This window comes from Symphalangus syndactylus, chromosome X, assembly GCF_028878055.3.
Source record: "Symphalangus syndactylus isolate Jambi chromosome X, NHGRI_mSymSyn1-v2.1_pri, whole genome shotgun sequence".
Taxonomy (NCBI): Eukaryota; Metazoa; Chordata; class Mammalia; order Primates; family Hylobatidae; genus Symphalangus; species Symphalangus syndactylus.
In genome coordinates, this window is record NC_072447.2 from 50,342,623 (window position 1) to 50,354,778 (window position 12,156).

The window sequence follows — 12,156 nt, forward strand, 5'->3', positions numbered from 1 at the left end:
TATTTCAGAGACTAGCATTGGATGACTGTCCTTATAGAAGATAACGAAAAAGGGCATGGATTCCAAAAAATAATAATAGAGTTCATTTGTATTTTGGTCAATAGAAAAAAAAAAAGACAGAAATTCAGAAGGAAAGAAAAAAGTTTTGGAGATTGTAACACTTAGCAAAGTTTTGTACTTTGTGATGTTGATCTGACATCAAGATATTTACATAGCAATATCCAGTTGCCAATTGAATCTTTGTAGCTGAAACTATGAAAAAAACCAATATTAACATGAGTTGTAAAGGTTTAGGGTCTCTTTCAGTGAAATCATGCGGGTGAGACAAAGGAATAGATAATTGCTGTAGATGTGTTATGTTAAAAGTTAAATCCTCATTAATATCTAGGGCGGAAGAACCATGAAGGAAAACCTTCATGAGGGTTAAAGTGTTCAGAAGAATTTGAAGGAAAATCAAAATATTATGATTTATGTTAATAGGCTAAAAAAGACTGATCTCTAATAAACATACTAACCTACATATTAACAGGTTGAAAGATAGATTAAAAGCTAGGAAAAATGTACCTGACAACATTAAGGTATCCCTAATTCTTCAGACAGGTCTTTTCATATCCTTACTCTCAGACAGAATTAACTTTTCCCCTATAATAACATGGATCCTTTTTTAAAGACTGCTCCACAGTATATTTATTTTCAATTAGAGAAATCTTCTAGCTTTCCTCTCATCAAAGAAATGAAAGCAACACCTAAATCAGAATGTTTTAACCTTCCGAATAGGGAAATATGAAAGATAATGGTAACACCCATTTTTAATGAGAATCAGATCAAAAGATGCAATCTCATGCATTACAACAGAAATTTAAATTGATAAAAACTTTTTTAAGAGAACATTTATAGTATGTTTAAACTTTTAATAATTTTTTATCTCCTTCAATCCAATGATTCAGTCTGAGGAATTTGTTAGAATATTCAAAGATATACAAAAAATATGACATTTAAGAATGTTTCTTTTGTGATATATTGAATAATTGAAACTAAAGTTTTAATAGTGAATATTTTCTGAACAATATAAATGTGTATATTTTTATGTACATATGAGTGTATCAATTATGTATATTGTATACACCCCAGTATATTTATGTGTGTATGTCCATATATCCATATCTTTGTTGATATTTTGAGCCTGGAATTTTATACAAATATATTAAGTAGCTGTCATTTAGTCATGAAATTATGAAGAACTTTCATTTTCATACTATTCAGGAATTCCTAAAATCACTATAGTGAATGCTATTGACTTTATAATTAGAAAAATATTTTAATTTAAGGTTCAGAGTTAAAAAACAATAATTATTTTGTTGTTGTTTTCATCAATGAATCATTCACCAATCCCACTCTAATCAATAAATTCATACTCAATGTATATATTTAGCACTGTAGGAACTAAATCAGCTACATCACAACACTGCCACGTGTGATAGTCACAGTAATTATAAATAATAGGTGTTATTGTTCCTGCGATGGTTAATTTTATGTGTCAACTTAGCCAGGCCACAGGGCCCAGATATTTGGTCAACTTTATTTTTAATGTTTCTGAGAAAGTGTTTTTTGGATGAGATTAACATTTGAATCCATGGACTCTGAATAAAGCAGATTACCCTCCATAATGTGGTTGAGCTTCATCCAATCAGTTGAAAACCTTAGTAAAATAAAATCTGACCTACATCAATATACTTCAGATTTTGTACTTACCAAGCCTCCACAGTTGTGTGAGCCAATTTCTTAAAATCTCTCTCTTTCTCTCTCTTCTTTACACATCCTGCTAGTTCCATCTCTCTGAAGAACCATGACAAATATAGTCCGTGTTCCACAAATGGGCAGACTCTTGAGATTCTTTGCCAAAAATCACAAACTAATGGTGGTCACATTGGGATTTGAACCCTGGTCTTATAACTGAGTCATTCCACTGATCTTTGCACTAACCCAGAGTCATGAAGCAATTTCCTCAGTCATAGCTACTGTTTATTTTCAGAATTATTTTCTCTGTGAGTTCAGTGTGCGTTAAAACATTGGAAAGGCCCAGATAAAATATGCATAAGCTACCTAGAAGGGAAAACGCTTTTCATTTTAAGAATTTTTATTTATTTTGGGAGAAGTCACATTTAAATGTCATAAAAGCACTTAAAGTGCTTTTATAAAATTGAAGGAGCAAATGTGAGCAGAGGCTTCCTTAATAATCTCTCATCAATATAAATTTGGTAACCTTATTTTCTGCACATTTCTGCTTTTAAGGGAATGAACTAATGTCTGAAAAATAAACAAGTACAGGAGTCAGTTCAAAATGTGGAAATAAATTTGCCCTCAAGAACTCCTCATAGTTATTTGGAATAAGAATTCAACTGGATCTTATTAATTGAAACTGTTTTTTTCTGTTTCTCCCTCTTACTGGCTGTTTACTTTAAATATCTGGATTGTTCTCAGGTCCGCCAATCTTATAAGTATTTTAGATACCTAAAGTGTTGAAACAGGATACAAAATAGTACAATACAATATGGTACAGAACAGTGCAGTGCAGTAAAATACAATGTCATGCAATACAATCCAATACAAAGCTACGAATGCCATACAGTGCAATACAATACAACACAATACGATGCTATTCACTGTCATGCAGTGCCATACAATACAGTACAATGCAATGCAAAACATATACTCATGAAAAAGCTTTTCAGTAGAAACACTGAGAATTCCACTAGTTTGTGCTTCTTATTTCATAGATGAGGAAACTGAGGCCCAAAGAGGTTAGCAATTTACCTAAATAAGTTAATCTAGCATAACAGTTCTTGAAATCTTTTAAACATGACAATACTGATGTGAATATGTATACACTTTACTGAAATTGGAGGACAATCTTAAACCATGACCTAGTTCAACATAGGAAAACAAAAGAATATCAAAATGGGAAGCTGAACAGAGAGGAAAAACAAAACAAAACAAAACTGAATTTGACGGACGTAAAAAACCTTTTTATGAAGGGCCTGGTTGATGAGGATTCCAGTTTTAGCGTGAGGGAGTATGGTTTTGGTTATCATCAGGGGCAGAATTGCCTGCTTTTTAAAAATATTAGGGAAGCAACATATAAAAATAATTGTCTCACGACTTAGTCTATGTCCCTTTCAGAATTTCCTTGGGCTAAATTCTTAGGATCCTTTTTCACATTTTCAGGAAACATGCAATCTCATTTTCCTGACTTTCTCCTTATACTAGATTCTTATGGTCCTGGAAATGTAGCATTGTAAATTGTAATGACTTATTTAGATATATCTATGTACAAATACATGAATAGTTTGTCAATGAGAAAAAAGATTGGTTATTTCTTTTTGAAACATTAATCCTTAACTTAAAAGTAAAACATTCCGAAATTCATTTTATGGAGGAACTTAATGAGTTACTGGCATAGGTATAGGGCCAGGAACTTGTACAGGACATTCTCTTGGCCATGCAAGGATGGAGCTTCTCTTATTCCTCACTAACTGTGTTAAAAACAGCTTCTGACCCTTTCTTCAGCTGTCTTGACAAAAAGTCCATTAAAAAAAAAAAAGGTTGAAAATGATGTCTGTTCATGATTCTCAAATGTGTATGTTAAGTATGGTATTCTGAAGTCTATATTAAAAAGTGTTTTGTTTTGTTTTTCAGATGGTAATTTTAACAATTTAAGATTCTGGTATAATCTTAAGATCCATAGCACTCCTGGACCACCCATAGAGATTATGGAAATGACATGTATTGCTCTGGTAAGTGCCCATTACATGTTCATAGATTCTGTCATTTTGTGAGCACTCAGACCTTTTGTTGTAAATTATTTACTATCCCTAAAAACGTCTGTATCAGATGATTGTATTAAGATAAATTAGTCAATCATAGCAATTTTATTTTTAAATCTAGTACTATGGACTTTAAATGCCTTTGGAAAACATCTTTTAGTTATAGTGACTGCATTGATTAGCATTCTATCTGTTTCAAGAGTTACTAGAGCAAACTTAACCTTAGCCTACATGTTTGTTCACACATAGATGATAAAAACAGGATTGTGCTACTAGACTCTTTCAGCATTGCTTTTTCCTGGTTTCTACAGCAGACCTTTCACTTGGAAACATATTTGGAGCAACTGGCATACATTTGGGGTTTCCATTAATACTCGGAATAGATTTGTCTGATGTGAATTACTAAAATGTTACTAAATTTGTGTCCAAAATTATTTAATAAAGTTAAATATTAAGAGTCTTATTTTAAATGAAACATGAGGACAATATTGCTATTAACAATGTTTTAATTAAATTTAGTTTCCTTATTGTTAGTACTCAAATATTTAAATTGATAATAATAAATGTTATTTTTATTTTTAAATATGTGGATAGATTTCTTTATAGAATTGATTACTTAGAATCTTGAACTTTGGTTCCAATAAATAGAAAGTAAAAAAAAAAAAAAAGATTTAAAATACTATAAGTTTACAAATTGATTATTTGCCCACCTGATTTCTGGATAAATCTCCATTTAGGCATAGAAGATGAATGATTAAAATTTTGAAATGTGCTCAAGTATAGATTGCAAAAGCATTATCTTCTAAGTGGAAAAGTATTTAATATGACGGTAGGATCATTTCACTCAATGAAAATGTCTTATTTCTGTGAATCGGTTACCGCTGCAGTGTAAAATCTTCCTGAAAGGTTATTTTAAAATATACATTAAAATGTATCCCTTTATCAAGACGTAGAGAAAAAAATTTAAATAGGCTTTGAAAAAATTGAGTGCATGATGTAGCACCTCAGAAAAGGAGAAATTGGCTTTCTTATTAACTATATGCTTAAAATAGGAATAGAGATGACAAAATATGCAAAACAAACAGAAATAAATACAATTTTAAAATAAATTATAGATGGTCAATTGTTGCATCTTCTCATTAAATGGTGTATAAAGTGCCTTTTTTTTTCTGCAAGAGCTATTAGTCCTTCAAGAAAATACTGATAGAAATTGAGATTTCTATAGCTCTCAACCTTAAAAGGTGAAGACTGTCACACACCATCAGGGTACTTTATGTGCATATGTAAGAAGATTGAGCAAAAAGCAAAAACAAACAAAAAACCAAAACCAAAAAACCACTACTTATCTCTTTGAATGAGAAATTTCAACTATGTTTTCATTTATGAAATTAAATTTGCATATACCCTTTCAGGAATATATTATTTTAATAAATAAAGTACTTTTGAATAATGGCCCTTGTTCATTTTTCATCAAGGACTTGCCCCTCCCCATGTATATTATAATGTAATCCTAATTCAGTTTGTACTGGTTTCCTATAAGTTTTCAATTTAAACCTCTTTTTGTTTTGGCACCACAGTGGGGTATGTGTAACTCGTCTTATGCACATATATATTTCTAATTGCTATCATTATTGCTTTTATTATTCATTATGAACAGTTAGCACAGTTATTTCATAAATATACTTAAATAATATTCTTTCATGGTCTACTTAGATTAAAACGCAATTATCGAGTCCCCTTTTCATTGAGTAGTTTTACATTATAATGCAGGAGCGAAACTTCTTAACACATGACAGCTGCTAGATAGTTCCCTTTGTTACTATAGGCAGGTTTGCTGTATTAATTAAATGTTCACATGTAACTGAGATTTGTTGAGAAGGGACATCTTTTTCAACTAAGTTTACCAACTTAGGCTATCGTGGCTAGTGATGTTGCCAAATTATTAAGTTTTCTCACGTTTCTAGTCGTAATTGTTGAAGGTAAAAATCTATTCCCTCTTTAACTTTCAGACATGAAGATTTATTTACTAGAGATAGTATGATCTCTTTAAATAATGCCATCAAATGAAACCTTTATCCATTCTTTGAAGAAGGTGCTTTCCGACTACTTTCAGAAGTATACTAAAATTGTGGTCCTCACTTGTATATTATTTCCTAATATTATTGACTGCATATTCTGTTCAGATGAATCATTTGAGAAATACTTTATATAAACTTTATACCTCCAAATGTGGCAATGGTGCACTCAAGATACTAAGCCATCTCTTATTTTTTTATCTGCATCTCAGTTTTTATTACATTCAACTCAATTTCTACATTTTTTTACAGATGAATGATTGATCAGAATCTCTCTAAAATAGAGTTCATGTAAGAAATACTTACAATCTTGAAACACATATATTTGGTTACTTCTTGCTGCAGGTTCCAAAACCAGATTACATTCTCAGTAAATAATACTTGCTTGTTAGTAGTCTATTCTCTGTTGGTATAAAGTATTTAGGATTTCCTTTGGAAATTTTAACATGTAATAGCTGCTGTTCCGTTTTGTTTGATCTCAAAAATCTCTTGTATGTGATATAGTTCGGCTATGGGAGAATGATGACAATAACCCGCCGTCTTTCCACTGACACTCAATAACTCTAATATATAGCAGTGAGCTATAAATATTTTGTGGAAACAAAACTTAAGTGTGTGAGTAACTCTTTATATAATTTACATTTTAAACAGCCATAGCCTTCAAAATACTTACTTCATTGTCAGTGAAAATTGCATGATCATTTATTTCTTTCTGAGCTTTTAATTCTGTAAACAACCTTCAATGAAATTCACTATATTGTTAATAAAGAGATCCAGAAATCTCTCCACAAACTAGCAAAAGAGAAGCACAGTTAAAAACACTGTTAATCCTCTTGGTGTCAAACATAAAAGCATCCATACAAAACAAGTGAGACCAGGTGCGGTGGCTTATGCCTGTAATCCCAGCACTTTGGGAGGCCAAGGTGGTAGGCTTGCTTGAGCTCGGGAGTTTGAGACCAGCCTGGGCAACATAGTGAGACCTTGTCTCTAGTAAAAAAAAATAATAATAAAAATTTTAAAAACACATGTGAGTTGCCAACCATTTTTAAAAAGTTTTTAGTTTTAGCCTCCAGAAATTCAAAAATATATTTTGAGTTACTGTTTTCAATGTATTTTCTTCTTTCATCCTTTTTTTTTTTTTTTGATGGAGTTTTGCTCTTGTTGCCCAGGCTGGAGTGCAATGGCGTGATCTTGGCTCACCACAACCTCTGCCTCCCGGGTTCAAACGATTCTCCTGCCTTGGCCTCCTGAGTAGCTGGGATTACAAGCATGTGCCATCATGGCCAGCTAATTTTGTATTTTTAGTAGAGATGGGGTTTCTCCATGTTGGTCAGGCTGGTCTTGAACTCCCGACCTCAGATGATCCGCCCCCCGCCTCAGCCTCCCAAAGTGCTGGGATTACAGGCATGAGCCACCGCACCTGGGCCTCTTTCATACTTTTTATACTTTATTTTTCTAGATGAAAGATCATATATCATAAGTGTTGTCCATGACATTGAAATTTTTCTTCCTCATGAAATGTTGAGGAAGCAAAATTAGCATTCTGCTTTTAATTTACCCTGAAAAGTTGTAAAAAATTCTTAAATACTATTTTTTAATCCAGAAAAAATATCTCATGGTCTAATTTGAGTTAAATACAAAAAGTGAAGATGTAGCTCTGGAGGGTATTTTGATTAATGTTGAAAACACTCATATAAAAAAATTCTATAAAAGTTAGAATTATGATAAAATCTCATCTCTAATCTGCCTATACTCTATTTTTAAAAAATTTAAAGCACTTGTTGGCTCCCAAAAGATACAATGTTCTTCCTAAAATTATAGAGCTAATATACTTGGATTTAATATCTACATTAATTGCCAGAAAATTTTCTGATTCATTTACTTATTTCTAAATTCTGAATTGATTTTGTACATAATGTCTGTGGCTTTAAAGATCAGCAATAATTAGCCACTTTCACTTCAACTGACATCGGACTCAAGGCCATGCCTAGAGTTAAACTGTCAACTGTCTGCACTTCACTGAAGTGCCTAATTAAAGCGAAAAGGTTGTGTGTGGGGGAGGGTCTGCTGTCCAAATAAGGTGCTCTGCCAAAAGGAAGGGTGCCTTTATTCTCTCTTTCTCTCTCAGTCTCCCCCAATCATCCCATTCTCCCTCCACACCATCTCTTCCTCCCTCCCTCTTCCCTTCCCCCTCCCCGCCCCTTGCCCAACACCTTAGTTCTTTTTATTTTTTCATCAAAGTCATCTATGCTGGCCAAGCTCTGTGCTCTGAAGGCTGATTCCTTTTCTAGTTTTCTCACATACAACTTTTCCAGTAATGACTCTGTATAAAATTTCAACAAACAAAGCTTTTCAGGAAATTTTTACTCCTAGTTAAAGCAAGAATGCTGACCTGTCTTTACAGAGTATCTAGGTAGTCATAATGAATTCTGTTGACACTCTTTGTTCATAATTACCAACAATGCTGTTCTGGTTAGATACGATGTTAACCAGTGTGATTTGCAGAAATGACATGGAAAGAGAGATTTAGCTATTTACTCTTAAAAACAGAGAGTGGGATAAACAGCTGATTTTAGAAGCTGAACTTAGGTTTGTCTTTACTTTCTGGTAAACTCAGTCAGCTTCAGTTCCCTCTCAGGTCATATTCAACTCCTTCTCAGTGTTCTCATGCTCCGTTCTCCTGGGTGTTATGGAGAGGTTAAAAGGAAACTTAGAGGGCATCCTGACTCCAAGTTCAGAGATGGAGGGAATTTGGTCCTTACCATCTTGTCCTGACATCAGCAATATAAGTCTTACTGGCTAGTCATTGAATATCAAGGGGCTCTCCCCACCAAATTTCATGTAGCCCCAAAGGGGCACAGCAGAACATCCTTAAGGCTTTCTAAATTCCAGTGAAAAGTCACTAAAGTAGCTGAGATAGGACAGGAATTTAGGAGGAAGTTTAAGTCTTGAGTAAAGTGTGTGTTTTCTGTCTGTCGCCACCACCAGCTGAGGAAAACTCAATTTATTCTTTATTGGTTATTAACACTGGCTAGGCAGGTTTTCTCCAAAAACTATGGTTTGTATCAGAACAATAGAATCAAAACAAAACAAAATAAAATATCTAAAACAAGAGTATGTTGGAAAAAATAGATGAACTTTCTTTTCCTTGCATTCAGGGTATAGCAACCCCACCCAGTGTGCAGTGAGCTTAGAAAGCTTTAGCATTGGAAATTAGGTGAGGGTAATGGAGTGAGGTGACCTGGGTTAATATGGCAACCCAGGTCAAGGAAAAGCTAGCATTAGCTCTGATGGAAACAATCTAATTTGTGATTTTGTGGGCAAGTTCAAATTTTACATAATGAGTAAAGAAGTCATTCTAAAACTCAAATCATACCTTGGAAATTTTGAGATGAAAAATTATAATTGTTTTGAGATATCTCTGTATTTCTGAGTGAAATAGTGTTTAGGGGATAGAAAGGAATGAGTCAGATAAGAAAATCATAACTGTCCATTCCTTCTTGTGTAGGTCTTTAAGTCAGGAGTATATTAATTAGTTGAAATCAACATCAAAGCTATCTGAAAGACCATTATTTCAATTAAAGTTCACAAAACATACAATTTTTGGCTACTCTGTCATTATGAACTATTCATGCCTCTGCCTTCTTCCGTAAATGCAGATGAAGAAGAATTGACTGAACATGACATTGGATTCATTTATGCAAGTTCAAACACCTGACATGCAAAAAAAAAAAAAAGCATGGCAAATACCCACTCACTGTGTCAAAAATTACCCCCGGGGTACCCCATACCCTATGATTATTAAATCACGTGTAATGTATCTAAGCACTGTTTGCTTAACTCGTGACAAACACTCTTCAAAATGGCTGGCCTACGTGGTCATTCAGAGTTAGCATTTTAATAATTCACACACATGCATATACATATATATGTATACTTACATATATATACGTAGAGAATAAATACATAGAGAATACATACACACATATACGGCGGGGGAGGAGGAATACTATCTTAAACAGTTAAGCAGGAGGTTACTTCCTAGGGATCGGTCCTTGCAATTAGAAATATTTCTATTTTTAATAGTTTTCTTTTCTCTCTCAAGGTTATGGAGTGTGTCTGAATACAAGTTAATAAACTTTAGGCTCTTCCAGTGTTTTCTGGCTTTTTCACAACTCCCAGGTGCCTATTAATGCATTTTCAACATACATTTCCCCCAGTCTGGCATTAGCAAACCACCTTGATTGCATCTCAGCGTGCTATACATTTCAGGTCATATGGTGGAGGATTGGGGATTGAGGTGGGTGTAAGGTATGACATCATTAGATACAGTGTTGTACAGATGGAAATAGCAAAGGAATGACAATGGTGTTTCTAAATATAGCTGTCTACATGGTTTATTTGAGTTCTGACTTTTCAATTTAGGAAAATTATTGACCCAGATTATAATGATCACTTCCTCTCAATTACATGATACTTTCAAAATACCCATTAGTTCAATTTGTTTACTGACTTGATAATGTTTTCAAATGGAATAAAATTAAAATTGAAGATTTCCTCAATAATATGCCTTACTTAATATTATTGTGTGTTTTCTCCTCAGAAATAATCCTTTTATAATGAACTTGTGATTATCTTCTGAGAGATGGTATGGTGAAAATGCTTCATGCTAGTGCATATTGAATTGTCATTGACTCAATTAAGTGATTTTGTGGAAGTAAATAATCTTTATTTATTCTGACCAAGCAGGAAATGATGAAGTGTTTATTGCACTCAGTGAATTACATTTTTCCTCTTAGAGTAGGTATGAACCAGCAACCAAGTGACAAAGTGATAAGGCAATAAAGTCTTTCTCCCATCTGAAACTGCCGTCTTCACCCAGTAACTTTCAAGTAAGGAGGCAGGCTGAATTAACTGGAGACTTTTAAACTCCTTTTGAGTTCATTTTTTACAAAGTTGCTTTATTATTTAGTTAAAAATTGTGATTATCCAAAATATCAGACATATCAATAATTATATATATAATATGTAATATGTAATATGTATGTAATACATAATATATAATGTATAATATGTATATACATACAAACACTAAATCATCTCATAAATTGCACATTTTATTTTCTAATGAGTATTTACTGGGTATCTCTGATATTCCTGACACTGTTCTGGATGCTAAGGAACAGTGATGAACAATACAAGCAAGGCCCCTATTTGCGTGGAGCTACCATTCTAGTGGAGTTAGAAAATGAATAAAATAACTGAAGTGGGATGTTCCCTGGGAAGTTCTCCTTTTATCCTGGATTTTCAAATGAAGTCACAAACCTGGGAACTCTAGATAATTATATTTCCATATTATGAAAGTGGTTGCTGTCTTGTTTATTTAAGACTCTCTAAATACAGTATTCAGAGTATATCTAGCTGATACAGCAAATAAACCCTAAATTTGCAATGGCTAAACACAGTAAAAGTTTTTAACAATTGTAGCATTCTAGTGAATGTGTCCCTGGTTGGTGGGTGGCATACTCCGTGTTGTGATTCAGGGAGCAAGGCTCGTTCCATCTTGTGATTCCTTCCTTTTTAGGGACTCAGAGGTTCCTACATATAGCTAGAGAAAAAGAAAGCAGAGAGAAGAGAATTTCCAATAGTTTTAATGGCCTTGACACACAGGTGACACATCACTCACTCACATACAATTGGAGAAAACTAGTGACACAGCTATGCCCAGGTGAAAGAGGGTCTGGGAAATGGAATCTCTAGTTGGACAGCCACTGCCAAGTGACATCTTCATGCCATGAAAGAGGAACATAGGATTTTAATGGAGAGATGATGTTTCTGGCACATCAAGGGAGGGGAGGAATCTTTAGCCCATCACCCATTTACAGCTCATATCTATGATGGCCAGAACAAAAAGACAGTGGGAGTGTCTTCTTTAAGGAGGGGAAGCTGATAGTTTAATGCCCCTGGCTCTTGGTGAGTTCCTACCAACAGAATGGACCACAGAGGGAGGGAAGGTGGTCAGAGTGAGAGCAAGATGCACTTTCATCGGCACAAGTCAAGATGTAGTGGGCCAAAGTGAATTTGACATAATGAAATAAGGCTAGGCTTGAGCTTATTTGAAAGGACCCAGCCCAAGAAACATTCTTCTAGGGTGAGAAGACTCCAGGAGAGTCTACATGAGGGTAATTCAAGATAGAAGAAGGCAAAAGGAAGTTATATAGTAACCTGGATAAGATCAGGTAGCACCAATTAAGTAA

At 33.8% G+C, this 12,156-nt stretch overlaps 1 protein-coding gene across 1 annotated transcript in view; it reads left to right on the plus strand.

Moving 5' to 3' along the window:
* Positions 1–12,156, plus strand: part of CFAP47 (cilia and flagella associated protein 47) — a 455,521-nt gene that overhangs the window by 343,035 nt on the left and 100,330 nt on the right. Inside the window, 1 exon segment of the mRNA XM_063634578.1 lies at positions 3,697–3,794. Within this exon segment, the coding sequence (XP_063490648.1) occupies positions 3,697–3,794 (98 nt within the window).